Source organism: Ambystoma mexicanum, chromosome 1q (genome assembly GCF_040938575.1).
Source record: "Ambystoma mexicanum isolate Mex_15411 chromosome 1q, UKY_AmexF1_1, whole genome shotgun sequence".
NCBI lineage: Eukaryota > Metazoa > Chordata > Amphibia > Caudata > Ambystomatidae > Ambystoma > Ambystoma mexicanum.
The window spans coordinates 907,303,806-907,325,935 of NC_090922.1; the positions used below are offsets into that span (position 1 = coordinate 907,303,806).

At 50.1% G+C, this 22,130-nt stretch overlaps 1 protein-coding gene across 3 annotated transcripts in view; it reads left to right on the forward strand.

Annotated features, from left to right (window-relative positions):
• The window catches only part of AGL (amylo-alpha-1,6-glucosidase and 4-alpha-glucanotransferase), a 973,499-nt gene that overhangs the window by 587,002 nt on the left and 364,367 nt on the right, over window positions 1-22,130 (forward strand). For all 3 annotated transcript variants that reach the window (XM_069641544.1, XM_069641542.1, XM_069641543.1), the window contains exons 16-17: window positions 14,056-14,211; window positions 14,301-14,451. In XM_069641544.1, the coding sequence (XP_069497645.1) occupies window positions 14,056-14,211; window positions 14,301-14,451 (307 nt within the window). The remainder of the gene's footprint in view (window positions 1-14,055; window positions 14,212-14,300; window positions 14,452-22,130) is intronic.

Consider the following 22,130-nt stretch of genomic DNA (forward strand, 5'->3'; position numbering starts at 1 on the left):
CTGAGGGGCCTTAAGGCTCTAGGACCAGGGTTACTCCGGAGGGGCATTGCTCTTCCACCAGCCCTGGCCTGAGGGGGGCGTCTGTACGTGTTGGCACTACTGGGCTCAAGCCAGAGGGTGGCAAGCCTACCAGGCTTTGACCCGAGGTGCACTCAAGTAACAAGCAAGTGCTCCAGGGCAACAAAGGGCCTATCCATACAGGCTTGGTGCCGGAAAACAGTTTCCGGCTCATTCCCATCAGCGAACAGGGCAGAAAATGGCGGTATCAGCAGACAAAATGGTGCCCACTATGGAGGGGGTACGTGGGCCACAGTTAGAGGGCACGCATAAACCTACTTCCTCGAAAACAAGACTGGACTTTAGGGTGGAATGGTCCACCCCATGCACACCCAACAAATGGCATGGTGCCTTCCATGTCGGTGAGATACACCAAGGTAATTACATTGAATCTAGGCAAGGACCTTGTGGGCCCCCTGCGTATATGCCTATGGCAGCTGGCCGAGCCTCTCCGGCATGTAAAGAAGTCTTCTTCGAGAAGTTCATGACACTAATGAGGTCTCAGCAAATGTCAGGTATACTAAAAAACCTGATCAAGATGGTATTCTCAAGAGCGCCAATACAACCTCCTGCACCGGTGCAACGTCCAATGCCCGATCAAATAGCCAAACATCCACAACCAGTCACAGAACCCCCATAATTCAACTAACAACGGGGGCCTCTTCTCTCGGCACCACCAGTGGTACCAACATTACCAGTGGCAGTGTCTAAAGTAACTCAGCAAAGAGTTGGGCAAATCCAAAATAAAATTGATCCAACTACGATTCACTGGGATTTCTCAGGGCCAGCAAGACACAGGTGACAATGATGAAACTGAGACATCATCTTCAGCCAAGGCCTTCTATGACCTCCTTGCGAGGTTGACTGAGTTTTTGGAGGTTCTGCCTCCACAATAGAAGCTGCCAGAAACAGGGGTGCTGGCAGAGGCACTCACATTGCGGGTGGCTAGCAAATTAGGTATACCACTGCAAAAGGGTGTGGAAGCTCTGGTAAAGACCAACTTGCACACCACGCAGCCAGTTAACCAACGGCTCAATGCCAAATACTGGCAGGTGGAAGGGGAGACCATCCTTTTATCGGGGCACCCACAGCCACACTCCTCATTCATAGCTGCAGCCTTTATGTTTTCAAAGCTGCAAGCCTCTACCACATCGGGGTCAGCTACTGCCCTTTTCCTCTCAAAGGAGGATAAAACTCTTGAGGCCATTGGAAAAAAAAGATATGCCTTAATTATGGGCTACATTTACGGCAGGCTAATGCGGACACCATGCTTGCAGAAGCCTATCAAAAACTCTGGAGAAAGATAGCAGACTTCCTTCAATTTCTGTCTGTGGATAGGCAGGCCGCTTTTAAAGCAGGTCTGGCTGAGGCTTGTATAATTTCCCAGGACTTGATGGAATCCGCTGTTGCCCATATAGACATGGCTGGGCGGGGAATCTGTGTTGCGATGAGACATGCATTGCACAGCTTGGATGCGCGCCACTAGATTTAATACTTATGTCCAATATTGAATTCTGGACCTCCCTTTCGAAGGTGTGGACTTGTTCATCTACAGACTAGGAGCTCACCAAGAAAATAAGCGAGCTCCCAGACGGCCAAGACGTTAGTTATTTTACCAAAACTGGCTCGAAAGAGCTTCACCCAGACTCGGGGCAGGTTTGAGCACAGACCCAGATCCTTTGGGGATTCAGGGGATTTCAGGATAGGAGGGCTTGGCAGCTGGAGAGGATGCCCATCCTACATAGACTCAAGCAACACGGCTCTACGACAAAGGTTTTTTTCCAGTCCACCTCCCAAACCCCAGCCTCAGATGCCAAGAAGCAATGAGGGGGGCTTCTGGGTCCACAGTTCTCCTGTGGGGGGGTGCAGGCTGGCCCTTCACGATATGCACCGGTGTCATCTGTTTTCACACCCCTGGATCCTGTCAGTAACTTCCACAGGTGCCCGACTTCCCATTTCTGTGAATCACCCCCTTAAGCCCCCCCACTACTTCAGAATGGATCACCAGCACTGCTGACAGAGATCGCCTCTCATGTGCAGGGCAATGCAGTGGAGGAGGTGCCGCACTCGCACAAAGGCTCTGGTTTCTATTCAAGGATCTTCAACATACATAAAATGACCCAGGCTGGCCTGAGAGTGTTCTCGATCTTTCCTACCTCAACCTTTCCCTATTACTACAGAAATTCAAGATGGATTTGCCGGTGCATATAGCGGAGGCACTGTGCGGGGGATATTGGATGTGCTCCCTGGACCTAAAGGATGCGTACTTGTACGTCCCGATCGGGCAACCTCACAGGCAGTTTCTCAGATTCTCTGTCATGGGGAGGCACTTCAGTACAAGGTGCTGCCTTTTAGTCTCAATTCAGTGCCTTATTTCCAACAGGCTAATGAATGCAGTGGCAGGGGTATTCAGGGCCAACGACCACCATATTTACCCATTCCTGGACGACTAGCTTGTCTGGGCCACGTCTCCATGAGGGGCCATCCAGATGATGCAGTGTCTCATGGATATACTATTCGATCTGGGGTTTTCAATCAACCCATGCAAATTGGAACTTACTCTTACCCAGTCGGTGGTATTGCTGTGTATCAGGTGGGACACAGCGAAGCAGAGAATATTCTCAACTCAAGACAGAGCCACAGCGATTCTAGCGGCTACCGGCCATTTCCTCAGCAGATCGGAAACCTCAGCCTGGTGGTACCAGCACCTGCTGGGGATCATGGCAGCATGTATACTAGCAGTCCATTATTCCAGGTTGAGATTGAGGAGAATCCAGATGCACTCGGCACAGCATTGGAATCAGGAGCAGGGGCCACAGTCAGACAGTGTCCATTGCCAAAGAGTTGATATCAGACTTTCAGTGGTGGAGAGACGAAGGGGAGAGGGGGCTCCATTTGTTCAACCAATGCCCTCAGTGGTGATCACCACGGACTAATCGTTAGAAGGCTGGTGGGGGGCACCCTAGACAGCTTCTCAGTTCATGGGACTTGGTCGAGTCAGGAGAGGGAGAAGCACATTAATGTGTTGGAGCCTACAGCAGTACAACTAGTGCTCAGAGCCTTTCTACCTTGTATCAAGGACAAAGCAGTCCTCATCAGGACAGACAGCTCAACAACTATGTTTTAGCTGAAAAAACAGGGACTCTGTCTAGCTAACAATACAGATCTGGGACTGGGCCATTTCGCACAATATTCACATGTCAGCCGTTCACAATACTGGTGAGAAAAATGTGCAAGCGGACAGGCTCAGCAGGTTAGAGCAGACATCTACAAGTGGGAGGTATGCCCGGTGGAAGTCCTTCAAGCACTGTTCCAGGCCTGTGGACATCCTACAGTGGATTTATTTGCCACAGCAGACAACAAGAGATGCACACAGTTTACATCCTGGATGGGCAGGGGGGAGCGATTGCTGAGAGATGCTCTCCACATGTCATGGGATGATCTATGGGGTTAGGCGTTTCCTCTAAAAAACACTGAGACAAAAAAGTACTACGGAAGGTCAAAGACTCTGTGGGACTCCACCTCATCCTGATGGTACCCCAATGTCGTTCCAGAATATGGTACTCCGACCTACTGCGCCTGGCCAGACAGCGTCCAGTGTGCCCGCTCACGGCAGGGCTCCATCTCCTCACCTATTAGGAAGGAGCAGTTATTCATCCAGTGCCTGGAGCGCTAGCCTTGGCGGCTTGGTTCCTGAACATCACGTCATCTGGGATTGTCAGAGGACAACCTGGCAATTGTTCAAAAAGAGAGGAGGGACTCCACCAGAAGCCAGTACAAAGGTAAATGGGCGTGCTTTTGCGCGTAGGCTAAGGACAACAATACAAACCTGGTCTCGTGCTCGCTCGATCACGTCTTGTGTTTTTCTTCGCACATAGCGCAATCCGGAGTCCAAGTTGACATGTGACTTATCTCGTGGTCTTGGGGGCTTATAGAAATTCGGACTCCCATGTCTTTTGCAACGTACAACCCAGTAATGAAAAAAACATCTCCAAGGCCTACCAAGGCTATACCCTCTAATTAAGCGACCACATCCAGTCTGGGATCTTATTGTGGTGGTAGCGGCTCTAGCACATAGACCGATTTAGCCGATGGCTTCAGTGGAGTTAAGACTAGTCACATGGTAGACAGCCTTATTAGTGGGCCTCACATCAGTGCATAGGGTGAGAGAAATTCAGGCCCTTGTAACTTCAGAACCATATGCTACTTTTCACTCGAGATTTTTTCCAAAAATTGTTTCAGCATTTCACTTGAACAAGGAAATAGTGCTACCTACGTTCTTTCCTAACCCTCAGTCAGAAGCAGAAAGAGCGCTACACGATTTGGAGGTAAGAAGCCGCTAACGTTCTTTCTCATCAGAACACACTCTGTCTGAAAAACGGACGCTTTGTTTGTCACATTCAGCGGATATACGCTGGGTACACCTGCCTCCAAGGCATCTATAGCAAGATGGATGGAGGCTGCCATCGCAGAAGTGTACAAACTGCAGAACAAATAGTGCCCAGACAACATGCATGCTCATGCGGTCAGGCCCAAAGTAACAGCAGTAGCCTCTGAAAGGCACATGCTGTGGCAAGTTATTAGCAAGGCGGCAGTGTGGGCTTTCCCCTTCCTCCTTCTGCAAGCTTTACTGCTTGGACAGCAACACCAGCTCTGACGCAGCTTTTGACCAGGCAGTGTTGAAAAACCTTTTTGCAGCATAAAATACAGTCACTCTCCTCCTTAAGGGCTTTCATCCGTTGTAATCACCCATCAAGTATGGAGGCAAGGGGACGGGACATAGGAGTAGTTGAAGGTTACTAACCGTAGTGACTAACATACTCCTAGTCCATAGTCCCCTTTCCTCTATACGACCCACCGTCCCGCCCCTCCAAAGTAAATGGTCAGGTTCACATCCGCTAGCCGGCGCGTAAAAGGAGTACTGGCGTGAGGTGCAGGAGGGGGGGGATCTGCAGAGCGCTAATGCGCCAGTGCCTCTTTGTGCCTTAAATTTAAAGGGGAAATGCTCTTTTTTTGCAGGAAAAAAGGTTGTTTCTCCAGCATGGGGTCTGGCATGGATTCACATGCTCATGAATATTCCCCGTTGTCAGGCTGGGAATCCTTGGTAAAGAAAAAATCAGTATCAGTTTCGTTTCTGATCTGTCTTTCTCAGTAGTAACCAATCACTGGTCTCTGGGTCATACTGCCCCAAGCCAATGACTGCCCTCTCCCTAAGCCACGCCTCTGGCAGCCATCTTCAGATTTTTACCACAAGCTCAAGTGTTGGGAGTCCTCGTGTTTAGCTCTCGAGCTTTTGCTGCGTTTTCGTGCTTTTTCAAAGATAATTTCTCATTTTTCTGTGAAATAGAGCCTCAAGCTCCACCGTCTCTACATCCGATTAACGGGGATCCGTGTCAGATTTTTCTACGCTCCTCAAAGGTGAAGTTTTTGTCGAGTTATGCTTCTTGGAGGATTCCAGAAGTTTCTGCGGCCTACCTGAACATGGCCCAGGAGAAAGGAAGTTCGACGCCCGGAAAGCTGTTCAGGGTCTGCCCTGGATGCCAGCTACAGAATGTGTTCAAGGAGGACGAGCATTCTAAATGTCTCTACTGCCTTCATGAGGACAAAGTGCACGTGGAGAAGGACTGTGCGTTTTGCAGGAACATGTCGGAACGGACCATCAGGGACCGACACCTTCGTCTCTCCAACTGGCTGGAAGGAAGGAGTCCGTCAGGTGAGAAGAAGAAGAAGAAGTCCGAGCGGTCTTCTAAGTCCTGTGAGGGCGCCCCGGCGACGGGGGCCCAACAGAAGGCAAAGCACTGCGAGTCCGCGGGCACCAGGAACGCCGAACGGTCGGGCTCTTCGGCTGCCAGGCAGGGTGCGCCTTCCCCTGCACCATCAACCACGAGCCAATGCTCTGGTTCGGGGAAGAGGAAATCCGAGAATCCGGGTAAGCCTCTGGAGAGGCCCCGGTCGATCTCGAAGGATTCGGCCAAGGGGGAGGCCCAGAATCTCCCTGCCTCCGTGGAGGGAAGCCTCTTTCAGACCCATCGAAAAGACCCCCGTGAAGACCCCGGCGGAAAAAGAGGGGGGGGGGCGGTGGCCCTTGTGAACACAGACACAACATCCGAGGAGGAGTTGGCAGAAGTCCTGGAGGGCCTCGACGAGGGCGTCGGGGAGGCCCATCCCCACGGGAGGGATCCCGTCGAGGGTGACGATAAGAGTGATGTTAGCAGTGGCGAGGGTCCTAGTCAGCCGTCGCTTCCGGAGCCGCAGGATAACTTGGCAGCCATTTTGTTGGTGATACAATCCTTATGTTCAGAGATAAGGACGAGATTGCCCTTACCACCAACAGAGGACCCGGTACCAGGTATACGGAGGAACCAGAGCTGGTCCCGGTGGGAAGGCCCCCGAACAAGAGAAGACGGATCCACCCAGCCCCGCCTTCTCAGCCCTTGCGGCCTGCTCGGCCTTTACCCACGTCCCCCATCCCTGGGGATGACACAGGAACAGACACGGCCACAACGGTTACCGACGACGACGACGGGACGGAGCTCCCATCACCAGCCCGGGCCTCCCCATCCGATGAGATCAGATCTTTCCACGCAATGATCGCCAGGGCATCCAAGCTTTTTCAGCTCTGCCCCGAGGAGAAGAAGAAGGAAGGTTTCCTTTACCAACGGCGCGAGGCCAGGAGGAAGTCTGTCCTCGCCGTGCCTCTGCTGGATGACATCTGGGACGAGGGTCTCACCCTTCTCAAGAACCCGTCTACGACGCCTGCCAAGGAGGATCGGTACGAGAAGTACCGAGTCCCCGACGCGGCCCCTTTGTGCCTTAGGGCACAACCTACGTGGGACTCGGTCGTCACAGCGGCGGCCAATAAGAAAGCGGGGGGGCGTCGGTCTCAACGTCAACTTCCCCGCCAGAGGGCGAAGGGAAGAAGCTGGACGCTATGGGACGACGAGTTACCTCGTCGGCGGCAACAACGATTAAGGCAGCCAACGCCCTCACGATCGTGGCCCGCTACGACAGGGAGTTATGGTACAAGATCGCCCCCCTGTTGGACTTTCTACCGGATGACAAGAGGGCCGAGGGCCTGGAGATCTTGCAAGAAGGCGAAGTGGCGTCGGACCACGCCATTACGGTGGCAACGGACATTGCTGACACCGGTTTCCACCAGCTAGGCAACGGCGTTTGCCTTAGACGACGAGGTTGGCTCAAGGCGACGGATTTCCGCCAGGATGTGCAAGCCAAGGTGCTGGATTTGCCGTTCGACGGGAACAACCTGTTTGGGAAAACGGTGGATGAGTCCCTCCAAGCCATCAAGGCGGGCACAGAGACTGCTAGGGCCCTAGGCGTTCTCCGGCAACGGAGGCCGTCCTTTCGGAGCGCCGGAGGCAAGCAGGGTGCCTCCAAGGGATTCAGCGGTGGCTCCTCTACGTACCGCCAAGCGGCCCGGTTGTTAGGGAGAATTCTCTCTTTAGGCTGAATTTCCTAACCTAGTGAGACCCCCAGCAGCTTTGCTGGATTTCTGGAGTTTGTTTTTTTCCTCCTTGCAAGAGTGAGACTCTTTTTCTCCCACTCTTGGACATGATTCATGGTGTTCCTTTGAATGTTAATGTGTTTTATGGGCTATGGGGTCCTTTACTCCATAGGGTCTCATGTGTTTTTGCTATGTGTGTTACACAGCACCCTCCGTGCAGTAACGCAGGGGTGTCATAGTGACACCCCACCATAGATTCCATACCCTGGGACTGACTACTGTCTCCCAGGGCATGTAAAGTCACCATTGGCTTTACTAGTCCCAAATTATTAACAGAAACCAGTACAAACCATCATATTGTGGACGTACTGGTCGGGGCAATTCGATTGCCCCGGGGTCTGTTAGTCGAGGGGGCACGTCTCCGTCCCCCCTGATCGAGTTTTGCCTGGTGGCAGTGGAAACTACCTTTTATATTCGACCGCAAATATTTTCCTATGGGATTTTCCCATTTTTTGAGGCTACCAACTTTAATTATTTAATTCTCATAGCCTCGAACATACCGCCGGTTTATTTATTTAATATTAATTCGCCGGTTGGTATTTTTTGCCAGGACTCGATCCTAAAATGGCATCTGTGTTCTCTTCTGTGACTCCAACCCAAGTCGAGCCCTTTGTTCCACTTTTTGGCGGGCTTCTCCACAGAAGCTTCCAAAAGTGGTGCCACTCTGTCTGGGTACCACAGGGGGTGTGGGAGGGGGTTTAGGCACCCTGGACTGAGTTACCTTGGTAACTCAAGTCGCACTCTTGTGTGATTGGCCCAAGTGGTGAGCCGGCCGGCTCACCACTTAGCATGTTTGATTGACAGCTAGGCTGAGTGAATGGGGGTATGCTGCATAAAAGCAGGGCTTTGTGGACTGGAACTTTAGAAGTCGCCACAGGACCTGAGAATCCGATGAGGGAGAAGCTGAGCCGACCTACCACGACGACACCACCGGTGGAGCCCTGCGGGACCGACTCACCACTTCCCTACGACAGAGAAGATCTCCTGGCTGGAGAGGCTTCTTCCCCTAACTGGTGGGCACAACCAGTTTTTACCTTCTTTCTTCGCACCTCAGACCGGTTTGTGGTCGAACTGCCCGTGCCAAGCACCCCGGCGGCCGGATAGCCACTCACCACTGAACTGCGAATCAACGGACCGCTCCTTGTACCTGAGAAACTCTGCGGCTGGTTTCTTCCCTGGCAGTGCAACGGACTCCTGTCTTCCTCCACGACGAGATCCTCTCTTCCCCCGGATGAAGCACCGACTTGCATCCGCTGCCAGGAACAACTGCCCCTGCTGGAGTCTTCTCACCACTTTAAGGTACCGTGTCCGCCAGGCCTCCGTTTCTAAAGATTGCTACAAGGTAATAATAACTCCTTAACCTTCTGGACTGGGCTGGCCGCCTTCACCCTCTAACTGGTCCCTTTCTTTGGTCCAACTCCTTTTTGAACCTTTACAAGACTTTTGTGCACTGCAACCGTGTGACCTTGGACACATTTCGTTTGGATCCTCTGAAATTGGATCCGGCCTCTTGAACTCTAACTTCACGGTTTTACTTTGCCTTCCTCTCTTGTTATGTTCTGGTAAAAGTGTTGGGATCTGTTTCAACTTGTTCTCTGCTTTTCTCTCCCTTTTTAAAACGAACTATTAGAGTGCCATCTACGTTAAGCGCTCACCGCTGTCTGGAAATAAGTGGGGCTTTACTTAAGACTTGTCTAATATTCTTTTCAGGGAGTGTATATCTTTTAGTGACCTTGTTTTCGAATTGCTTACTATTAGTTCCTGTGTGTTTTTCTAGATGTGGTTTTTAAATAAATAATTATATCTCTTTTACACCAAGCCCTGGTCTGTGTTTACTTGCCTATTGTGTTCTCTTGACCTATTGAGAATACTCTGTATACTGCCTAACTCTTCTTGAGGGAAGTCTGACTGCTCAGCCAGAGCTACCAAGTGAATCTTTGTGGTACAGACTGCTACCAAGTGGGTTTACTGCCAAACACCTGTAGTCCTAAACCTTTTGCAGTGGTCCCAGAGGGAACTGCACAGGTTTCTGCCTAACACCGCTCCTCGTCGCAGGAAGCCTATAGAGGACGAGGCAAGTTGGGGGGTCCCCGCCATCGTCGCCAGTGAGGCCAAGGCGGCAAGGTGTCCGCCAAGCAAGATTGAACCGACAGCGGGGTCGGGCCCCCACCGAAGCACCCCGGTGGGAGGCTGGCTGGAGAAGTTCGTCAGCGTGTGGGAGTCCATCTCCACCGACCGTTGGGTGCTGGATGCCCTGGCCCAGGGGCACGCCCTCGAATTTCTAAAAAAGTGCCCCCGCATTCCACCCGTGGTCAGGAAGGAAAATCACGTCCCTCAACTACTCTTGGAGGTGAGGGCGTTGCTCAGAAAAGATGCCATCGAGCTCGTCCCGGTACTTCCTAGTAAAAAAGAAGACAGGAGGATGGCGCCCCATCCTGGACCTGCGACGGCTGAACAAATACATCAAGGCACAGAAGTTCTGGATGGTCACCCGCCAGCACGTGCTGGGACAACTGGAGGAGGGCGATTTCCTGTCGTTGTTGGATTTGGAGGATGCGTACTTCCACATCCCCATTCTGAAAGGTCACCGAAAGTTCCTCAGGTTCGTGGTCCAAGGACGGCACTACCAGTTCAAGGCCCTCCCGTTCAGATTGAAGTCGGCACCCAGGGTGTTCACCAAGTGCCTCGCGCTGGTGGCGGCGCGGCTGCGCCTGCAGGAGATCCACATCTACCCCTACCTGGACGACTGGCTCATCCGAGCAGGGACAAAGGAGCTCGCCGTGGATCACACAGCAAAGACCGTCCAGCTGCTCTCAGACCTGGGATTCTCCATCAACTTTCCCAAATCCCACCTGGTACCGTTGCAAGTCGCACTGTTTGTGGGAGCAAAGCTCGACACAGTGGCGTGCCTGGCCTCACCGTCGGAAGAAAGGACGAAGGCCATCCTGGGCAAGGTGCAGCACCTGCTGGTCATGGACGTGGCCAGGGTGAGGTTCATCAAGTCCCTTCTCGGGATGATGTCCTCCTGCATATATCTCGTGCGCCGGTGCAGGCTTCGGATGCGCCCTCTGCAAGGGTTCCTCGACTCCCGCTGGATCCAAGCGACGGGCAGCTTCGAGGACGGGATTCCGCTCGACGAGACCTTCCGACGAGCGATCCGGTGGTGGGGCACCCGCGCTCATCTGACGGCGGGCACAGACTTTCAGACCCCATCCCACCAGATAACGGTGATGACGGATGCCTCCCTGGAAGGGTGGGGAGCACACACCGGAGATCTTCACGCAAGAGGCCTTTGGCTCCGGCAGGAGAAGAAGCTCCACATCAACATCCTGGAGCTCCGAGCAGTGTTCTGGGCCCTCAGCCCTCTCCAAGGAAGCCCATGATCTGTGGCATTGGGCCATCGCCCAAGAGATGTTTCTGGTGCCCTTTCATCTGGCAGGGATAAAAAACACCATCGCCGACTCACTCAGTAGGGAGCTGCGCTCGTGCTACGAGTGGGAACTACGTCCGGATCAAGTGGATCGACTCTTCCGACGATGGGGAAAACCCCAGATCGACCTGTTCGCGACGGCGACAAACTCCAAGTGCCAGAGGTTCGCCAGCAGGTTTCCCCAGCCGAGGAGCATGGGCGATGCTTCCTCGTTTCCCTGGGAAGGCTTGTTCCTTTATGCATTCCCTCCGACTCGTCAACCAGCTCAAGTGGTCCCGTGCAGGATGATCCTGGTCGCACCGGCGTGGCCGAGGCAGATCTGGTTCCCGGACCTTCTGGACTTGTCAGCGTCCCCACCAGTCATGCTGCCGACGGACGCGGATCTTCTCTCCAGAGAAGGAGGCGCCATACTTCATCACGACCCGGAGTCGCTGAACTTGCAGGCCTGGTTCCTGCAGCGCTAGAGTTTGGAGGGTACGATATCCCGGCTGACTGCAGAGAGGTCCTTGCAAAAGCCAGGGTGTCCTCAAGTGCTACGGACATAAGTGGAAGAGGTTCTCTGTCTGGTGCCGTGCACAGAAGATTAACCCTCTACGGATTACGGCCTCTCAAGTGCTGCCATACCTACTGTTGCTGGCCATGGCTGGACTGGCTCACGTCTCCATGAAGATGCATCTGGCTGCGATCTCCCGATACACCAGGACCACAGGACGGGCGTTCTTGTGGTCCCATCGCCTGGTGAAGGAATTTATGAAGGGACTGTTCCGATCGTTCCCGCCGGTGAAGGCCCCTGCCCCGGCGTGGGAACTCAACGTGGTGCTGACCAGGCTCATGGGGGCACCATTCGAGCCCCTGCATTCGGCGCCGCTGAATGTCGTGGAAGACTGCGTTTCTTGTGGCCATCACCTCCGCACGGCGAGTGGGAGAGATCCAGGGCCTATCCTGCAAGCCTCCATACTTAACTTTTCACGACACGAGGGTGGTGCTGAGGACGCACCCTCCAAGGTGCCGTCGGACTTCCACCTCAACGAGCCCTTGGTGTTACCTGTTTTCTTCCCGTTGCCTTCGTCTCCGGCCGAGAGGACTTTGCACTCGCTGGATGTGGCTAGAGCGCTGAAGTTCTACGTGGACCGAACAAAGAGTTTTCGGGAGACATCACAGCTGTTTGTGAACTTTCGACCTGTGAACCAAGGGAAGGCTCTCTCGAAGGCTTCCATTTCTAGATGGCTCTCCGGCTGCATCATGCATTGTCATCGGTTGGCAAACCGGCCGTCCGAGAGCCCACTCGACCAGAGCGATCGCTGCTACCACGGTGTTCTTGTCTGGTGTGCCCCTGCTGGACATCAGCAGGGCTGCTACGTGGAGGTCGACGCACACCTTCACGAGATTCTACTGCATCGACCGAGATTCCAGGGAGGAGCCCAGAGTCGGCCAGGCAGTGCTGTGCAACCTGTTCGCTTAAGGTGAGCCTGGTGAGGAGGTAAGAGATGCTTAAATGTTGAGTTTTATGTAATGCTTAATGTTGAGCTTGCCACCTCCCGTGGTTGTGCATGTGTACTGCTATTTATTCTTATATTCATGAGCATGTGAATCCATGCCAGACCCCATGCTGGAGAAGGAACAAGTTACTTACCTGTAACTGTTGTTCTCCAGCATGGGGGATTCACATGCAAACCCTCCCTCCTGCCCCTCTACGGCTCTTCACTTGGTCATACTGCCACTTTACGTGCTACCAAATCTGAAGATGGCTGCCAGAGGCGGGGCTTAGGGAGAGGGCAGTCATTGGCTGAGGGCAGTATGACCCAGAGACCAGTGATTGGTTACTACTGAGAAAGACAGATCAGAAACAAAACTGATACTGATTTTTTCTTTACCGAGGATTCCCAGCCTGACGACGGGGAAATATTCATTAGCATGTGAATCCATGCCAGACCCATGCTGGAAAACAACAGTTACAGGTAAGTAACTTGTTCTTTTCCCCATCCCTAGTAAGGGATGCCCATCAAGTATGAGGGAAAGGGGACTATTGACTAGAGTACTATGGCGAGTAACCTTCAATATATTCCACCAGTAGCATGTTTACAGCTCCATTTACGTTATTGATTCTCAGAAGACTGCTTTGAATAAACACTGGCAGGCTCTTCAGTGCAAAGTTTGCTGGTAAGGCTTGATTAAAGTGAGCCCAAAGAGTTCCTGTGAGGAGGTGTTTTGGGCGGGGAGAGGCAGGAACTGGGTGGGAATGGCCATAGGCATTAGCATGGCCAGGGGCAGTCATTGGGTGGGCAAATAACCAAAAAACACCTTCAAGCTCTGTGTCCTTTCCCAAATGTCATTTATCCCGGACCTCTACTCGAATGCAATAGTTTCAACTTATAGGTGACGCTAAACCTAATAGCCCTAACTGAAAAGAGACCCAGGCTTTAAAAGTACATGGAAGCTAGCGGCTTCAGTTCTTAGCACAAGATATTGATGATGATCTGTCCTTGCAGAGACTTCACTGTTTTGCAGTAGAATGCTGAACCTCTGTTAGTTCTTTTTACTTCGCAGTTTCGGTGACATGCTAATAGCTTCTTTCCCGTTTCCATGGAGTTTCATAGTAATCATTCAGAGCAACTTGTCTCCATGTTTCCTATGTGTACCTCCATTCTTTGTCGGTCTTCTCGCTGTGCCCCTTTTGGAACGCGACATCTTTGTACAACTCCAGGCACTGGTTGCTGCTCTGACATTGTACTCCTCTTTTTTAGATTTTGCTTTTATGCCGTGGGCCTCTACCACATTCCGTGCTCTCCTCCATTTCCAAATTGAAACCAGCTCTCATTGTTTCGAATTTTCGCTATGATCTCCTGTCTACTATGAAACATCAGTTTGCACAAGATAGGTCTCCACTGACAGGCAAATGGGATGATAAATAGTAACAATGCCTTTGTACAGCTGCTACTAGACTAAGACATTGTTTCATATGATAAGGAAATTGGGTAAAGAACACCACCTTAATTCTGCACTTGCAAACACATATTTCAACCATGAATTTCGAATTTTCATTCAGATTTCTGTGGTTTCGGAAGAACGATTTTATACCAAGTGGAATCCCAAGGCTACAGCTTCAAATTCTGGTGAGGTTAATCTACAAAGTGGAATTATAGCAGGAAAGAGGGCCATTAACCAGCTGCACCAAGAATTGGGAGAGCGAGGCTTTATTCAGGTAATTACTGAAAAATAACTTGTTTTATCACTTGCTTCATGCTAGTGTAGTGCTCATGCCTGAGCTGTGTTCCATCTGCTTTTCTAAAGGTGTATGTGGATCAGGTAGATGAAGATATAGTTGCAGTGACGAGACACTGTCCACACACGCACCAGTCTGTAGTAGCTGTTTCCCGCACTGCATTCCGTGATCCGAAAACGTCTTTCTACAGCAAAGAAGTACCTCAGATGTGCATCCCAGGTATTTACTTTAACTCAAGATGTATTTTCTGTCCATTTAACTGAGGATTTGTTGAAGGTTAATTTGCCAGATTAACTGAAAAGAAAACTGCAGTGAACTGATGTTTTATCTTTGAGATTTGATTTTACAAATTCTCACAGCTAACCTATTTTATTGTTTGTTCTGATGCCACCAGGACACCCTGTATTGTGTTTGTGTATTGTGTTCACACTAATAAATGCCATTGTTTGATTGGTGCCCATTACTGACATACCATAGGCACATTGCATAGTATTTCAATTGTTAATCTTTTAATTTGCTATGTTCAGCTATGTGCTGACTAATTCTAGTACCACAAAGCAATTGTACTAGAAACTGACATCATGGTTGGGTTTTACTCCACATGTGTTTAATCCACGGCCTATGAATACACATACACCCCTCCTACCACAAACTTACACCCTCCCTTTGACCCCCCATGTACCTCCTACCACAAACATACATCCTCCCTTTGACCCCCCATGTACCTCCTACCACAAACATACATCCTCCCCCTGACCCCCCATGTACCTTTCTATGTGTCGGTCTCATGTCTATCCTATTCCTATTTCTCTAATCCTCTCACCCGTTTCCCCATTTCCTTTTCACCACAGCCTGTTTCACCCTAGTTTGAGGTTCAATATACCACTACCCGGAGAAGCTTCAGTGCTGTAACATTACTATGGCGTTGATGGGCATATCAACATATTAATAAAATCCATATAATTTAACCCTATGAGTGCCCGTAGGACATGCTTATACATGTTCTAATTTCCTTAGGAAAGCATTATAGTGTGTGACCCAAAAGGTTCATTATGTTTCCTTTTAAATGATGTGTTACTTTTTTGCTGAACGTGTGTATGAGACAAAACAAATGGCATAGAAAGCATATGTGTCTTGGCACTTTTTCTGGCAGTTGTGGTGTGATGCTTGCATGCCAGTAACATGACCAATTGGCACATTCTCTCTGTCAGTAGGGTGAATTAAAACAAAAGGTGGTTTCTGCCTGCAGAAACAGCTGTTTGAAAGTTAATTGATTAGTTGTCTCTATCACGCTGCCCTGGGTTTAATAAACACGTCTTAGCCAAGTGCTCCTTTCAACCACTTGATTTCTAAGTAACACAGTCTCCCAGCACACCACCCTGAATGAAAGTACTTAGCTGGTCTCATGTTCGTCTTTTGCGGATCATTTTCACCTGATTTCCGCATTTGGTAATGAACGTTCCCACCTGCAAAATATAAGGGACTCCACACATTTATGGCATGGCTGCCCTAAAAGCAATAAAACATAGGAATCTTTCAGAAATACTGCATTTTTGGAAATAGTGCATGTGAAAACTGCGTGTTATGTTTTTCACTTTTAAGGGAGACAAGATGGCTGCCGCCTGCAGCTAGATCTGCGGGTGTGAGCTTGGTGCACCCTCTGCATTTGACTTAGCCTTATCGCTTGCCCAAGGCATGAATTGGCCACAATAATCCCCATGGCGGCGCACCATAGGAGCAGGGAGCTCTTGTGCGTACCGAGGTATAAAGAGGCGGTGCTCGCCCAGGCTGATATCCGGAAGGACCTGCGGCTACATCTTGGCGATGGGTGGACCGCCAGACCCTGCTTTTCCCCTGGATCGAGGTGACTTTACCGGGGTTTCTTAGCCATCAAGCATGGAGCGCAAGCCAATAGGGGCAGCAGTGACCCAGTATGGGAGCAGCAGCTTCAGCTGACAAGGTTTGGCGTGGCGCTGATGGACACAGTAGTGGGGAGGCCGTTCAGCCGGGGCTTCCCTTTCTGACGGTCACCCGCCATTACCAGGATAGCAGCAGTTCAAGGAGAGGACCGGGAGAGTAGTTGTGGGTTGCCTCATAGGCATTTGTTTGGGACCCACACGCCTGAAGAGGAGTGATTGCTCAGGGATTCAACCAGAGTACCACAGCAGCTATTAGAGCCGGGTAGGATCAACATTGAAGAGCGAAATGTATGCAGGCTACGTCTGCGTCAAGTCGAAGTGGGAAAGAGTCATGGGCAGTGGGACTCAATAACCGTATACAGGGTGGAAAGGCTGCAAGATCTTGGCTTCTCAGAGCGCCCAGACATAGGGTAGAACTGTAAAGCATTACAATCTGTGAATGGTGGCAGGAGAACACAACCAGGGCCTGCTGAGGACATCAGGAGCTGGCCACCATCGCGCCTGGAGGCTTTCTGGGAGCCGATCCCTAGTCAAGTTATAGCAAGGGCTTAGGCCTAAGGCAATCTGATCTGGATGCCGAAAGGCTGCCCAAAATCTCAGAAGATCACATCTGTGCCTGTTTATCTACCGGGCACTATGTGCACCATATGGGGATCAGGCAAAAGTAAAGTCACGGGCAAGACTGCGTCAGAGTTGGCGAATTTCAAGGAATCCGCTACAGCAGCCCCAGGGAATGCCTTGTCTAGGCAAGACTTACATAAAGATTTGAGTAGTCTGCAGTCCTCTCTAACGAAAGCTTTCCAGGACCAATTCCAGGTAATGTGGACGGATTGGAATGCGACAATGGCAGAGCGGAAAAGGGACATGGGCAAGCTGGGAGAAAGGATCGACCTCCTGGAAAGAGACCTCCAGGAAATGGAGGCTGACGCTAAAGAACACAGCGAGGTGATCGATCACTGAACACTGCCACACAGTACTTGGAGCTGCAAGTAAAAGGGCTTGAAAAAAGATCGCGAAGAGCTAAAATGAGGATCAAGAACATGTCGCAGGAGGTAACAGACCAAGAACTTAAAGCACAAGTACAGTCGCTTTTCGCAGAAATCTTGGGGGATATCACAGAAGAAGAGGTGGCATTGAACTGGGTCCACAGAACAGGAAGAATAGAGAGGGGGCCTCCAACACTCGACCGAGGGATGTCTTGCACACTCACTACTCCCAAAAGGAGGATATGTTGAAAGCAGCAAGATTTAAGGAACCAATATCACTGCTGGAATCCCTGATCCAACTTTACCAGTACCTGGTTTGAAGCACGCTCCTGAAGAGGCGGCAAATGGGTGCAGTGGTTTGAAGACTAAAGGGGAGAAGCATCCGCTATAAGTGGACTTTTCCATTTGGCTTGGTATTTGCGTTTGTGTGGGAGGGTTCACAGAGACTTATTCAAGACAGGTGCACCCTATTGGAGATTGATCCTGACTCAGGCTCGAGGCGGGGAGGCCCAAAAAACGTACCTTGGGAATGTTCAACTGTTGGGAACTAGAGGGCGAAGAGACCCTCTCCCAGAGGCCCTGCGCCTAGGGACAGAGGGGAATCCAGTGGGGAAAGCCAGTCAAAGTGAGTCAAAAATAGGGGTATCCTGGAAGCTGTCAATGGAAGTAAAGTGGTCGGGTGATTGCTAGAGGGGGTGACTTAGGATGGAGGTGTAGGTATGGAGCAGTAGGTAAACTCTTGTGTACCAAAAGGGCAGGATTGCCTGTGAAGGGGGGATTTGGCGGGAGGCCTGGGGATTCAGTTATGGGTGTAGGAGGGGAGTTGCTGGGGAGGTTCAGTAAAGGGGGGAAGTGAGGGGGAGTCAAGATGACCGAATCGTGTGTCAAAGGGAACCAGAGAATCGTTTGGTAAATATAATTTTTCTGGAATCCTGGCCGCCAGGGGATGTAGCAGGGATGGGGATATGCACATTCAAGTGGATAAGCCAGAATGTTAGGGGGCTCAACTTGCCCCTGAAGAGAAAGAAGTTGGAATTGTTTGTCAGGTCGAGCAAGCCGGATGTCCTATCACTTCAAGAAACCTATCTATTGTGCAGGGATCAAGGGAGGCTGAAACTCAAAGGTTTCTCTGGGTATTGCACACCTCGGCCTCCACCAAGACAGGAGGGGTAGTGCGAGCTATCAAGAAGTGTTTCGATATGAGGATTCTAGACTCTAAAGCAGACAAATGGGGCCACTATGTTATGGTGAGAGGGATAATGTGGGAATTGGGGCAGGAATCTTTTTTGAAGAGCTTCTTGGGTAAACTTGAAGATTTTGCAAAAGGCAATATAATTATTTTGGGAATTTCAACCTAGCTTGGTCCCGGGAGCTGGATAGGAGTCGGGCTTTGCAGGGGGTGGTGGGTGACTTCTAAGTCATTGCTCGAAAGCTTTGACTCCCTGGGTCTTCCAGATGCCTGGAGAGAGGTGAAGGGGAGGGAGGACACTTTCACATTTTTATCAAGTGTTCTCAACTCTCAATCCCGGATAGACTATATATGGCTCTCGGCTCTAATAGGGGAAATCGAGGGAATACATTTGGGCCCAAAAGCTTGGTGGATCTCGCTGCACTCTCGGTGTTACCCAATTTGATTGATTTTAATTGATCGAATGGTACATCTGGGCGAATTCGGACAGTACCATTTGGTTGATTAAAATGGATCAAATTTGGTCATCCTTACTGAACATGGGGAGCGGGAGTTGTGGGGGTGTCCCCCACTCCCCATGTTCGGTAGTGATGGCCTTTGGGGGGTAATGGGGGTGTCCCCTGCTTCCGGAGGATTGGAGGGGGGGGGACAAAAAGAAGAAAAGAAAAGTGGACCTTGCAGCGTCGGATCCGTCACGCGTAGGAGGGAACTGACGCTGCAGGGTCAGAATGTAAGTGGGCACATAAAAAGTAAGCGGGGGTGGAGATGTATTGAGGGGGTGGGGGGGCATGGATGTGTTGATTTTGGCTGCAGCTAAATTGGCTTCACAGCAAAATTGACTATGGCCAATTCCGCTACAAACAGTTATGCCACGGCCAAATCACACAGATCCGCTCTCTCTTTGGAATTTGTGGGGGTGGAGAATGCCAGGGGAATTAAGGGATCCCATAATAAGACAAGACCTGGAGGAAAAGATTCTCTGTTATTTTAAAATAAACACAATATTTCAACAATATATAAACACAATATGCTCCCCTAATATTAACTTTAAAGGTGAGACACCTTTAAAGTTAATATTAGGGGAGAGTGTATTGCCATCAAAGCACTTGGAGATGAACAGTTAAAGATTGTAGAGTTCCAGTTAGAGACGTAGGTAGAGGAGTGCAGGAAGGTGATTTTGTAAACCCTTTAAGGAACGCACACAGGTAGTATAGGCAACTTTACCTCCTCCATACCAAAAGAGCTGAAAAGCCCTTACTTTTTGTTGGGCAGCAATATTATGCAAAAGCCAATAAGGCTGACAGCTGACAGACTCTTGCTTGGCTGCTGATGGGGGGGGGGGCAGTCCGGTACTAAGGTTTTTTTGTTCAGTCGATGACGAGCAAGGTAATTCGCAAACAGCAGAGATTCAAGAGTGCTTTACTTGATTTTATGCAGGCTTGTATTCCTCCCAGAGCCCCCAAGACCAGCAACCTAGACAAAGTGACATTAGAGAGACTATGAAGTGAAACAACAGTAGCACTGAGTGGGGAAATTACAGAGGAAGAAGTACGCAGAGTCATCAAAGCGCTGCCCCTAAACAAGTCCCTGGTCCCAGATGGTTATAAGGCGGGCTTCTATAAAGCTTTCAGCAGGGTTGTCGTCCCACATTTCACCAATCTGTATAACCATTTCCAGAGAACACAGCGAATGACTAGATCTATGGAAGAAATAAGTTGTTCTCATCCCTAAACCTAACTAGGACCCTACTAAGTGTGGCTCGTACTGGCCCATAGCCCTAATTGACATAGATTTGAAAATCTACACTAAGATTATGACCAACAGGCTACAACATTGGCTACCCACTTTAATTCATTCTTATCAGCCAGGGTTTATCTTGGGCACCAAACATTTGACACTATACTCGGAGGATAGCTCATCTAGTAGAAAAGGTCCAGAAGAACTCAATTCCGGCCATTATCCTCCCCTTTAATGCTGAAAAAGCTTTTGACCGAGTAGACTGGTTCTTCCTGTTTAAAGTCCTGGAGAGGATGGGCTTAGGGGTGAGTATTATTAACATGGTCCGTGCTAACTATAGATCCCCGTAGGCAAGGCTTTTTGTAAATGGTTCACTGTCAAGTATGTTTAGTAAGGAAAACTAAAACAGGAGTGTCCTCTCTCACCCCTATTATATGCAATTTACTTGGAGCCACTATTGCAGGCCTTTTTGGAAACTGGGGAGGCCCACAGGATCACCTTTGGGGATACTCAGCATAGGGTGGCTGCGTTTGTGGACAACATGCAACTAGCACTGACAAAGCAGGGCATATCGCTAGTAGGGGTGCTGGGAGCACTTGAGGACTTTGGCCTTGTCTCAGGATTAAAAATGAACATAGGCAAATCCGTACTGCTTAACCTGACGGTCCTGGGAAGGCAGGAACAGAGACTGCAGGAGCAGTCACCTTTTCCCCCAAGGGGATCTGATATTTGGGGGTTGCTATTGAACCTTCTTTAGGGGGTTTGTACAAGGCTAAATTTCCCCCTATTGTAGCATCAATAAAGGCAGATCTCCGTGAGTGGAATGCTCTCACTATTTCCTGGATAGGGCGTATGGTAGCTATAAGAATGGTCACTCTTCTAAGACTCCTTTACTTATTTCAGGCCTTGCCAGTCTATGTTCCCAAGTGTTTATTCGGCAGAAGCTTAACTGTAATTTCATATGGAATGGTAGGGGGCCCAGAATTAGTCGTAATTTGTTATCATCTTCCAGAAGTAGAGAGGGCATGGGACCTCCAAACTATCAGCTGTACGAGGGAGCCCAGATATGTTTGATTAGACAATGGTTTACAGACAAAGCCGCTAAATCGTGGGTGGGAATGGAATGGGCAATTACAAAGTATTCGTGAAGGGAGGTTATGTGGATCCCCAAAGTTGAAAGCCCCCCGCATATGCATGCAAGTTCTGTTACTAAATTGGTAGCGGACACAAAGGGCACACTGGTTTCAAAATATGACATCACTTTCTTCCCATCTCCTTTCACACCAATATTTTTCAACCCTAGGTTCTCGCCTGGGATGGAGCAAGGAGCGTACCAAAGCTAGCAGGCAGGGGGCTGTCAGAGATTGAGCAACATGTTTACTGGGAAAACTGTCAAATCCTTTGTAGAATGTAAACAAGGCTTCGGGCTGGATGAGTAGAGGCTGCAATATTTTCAAATAAAGCACTCAATCTTGAACCCGGATGTTAAAGCGGCAGCCTCCTGACACTTCACCCCATTCCAAAAAACTATAATCACATCTCCGATTTCAAACTTAAATAGGATTCTAGATGTGGAATGCCCCCAGAAGATCTGGCCAATTATGGGTAAATGGGGAAAAACCACTAAGGAGGGAGATTTAGTTGGAAAATTGGGAAATACTTTGGAGGGACATTCCCAAATTAGTGAAATCTATCCAATTACAAGAGATGTGGTATAAGATCTTATACAGATGGCATCATACACTAGTCAAGCTTAAAAAAACGAGACCCAGAGTCCTCGCAGGATTATTGGAGGGGTTGTGCGGGGTGGGAGGGTGAAGTTAGGCTCCTGGTCTCACATTTGGTGGGAATTCCCTAAACTGGAAGCCTTCTGGAGGGAAGTGAAGGAAGCTCAAGACCAGATTTTCGATCTCAGTTTACCAGCATCCACAGTAGAGGTAGTGTTTGGGATTGAGGGGGGCGGGCGCACACTTGAAGATTAGCAAAGCGCGTGGAAAGCCAGAGTAATCTTGATATTAGCCTCTATTTTGTACTTTTACGTCCCGTCCCCTTTCCTCCATACTGTAT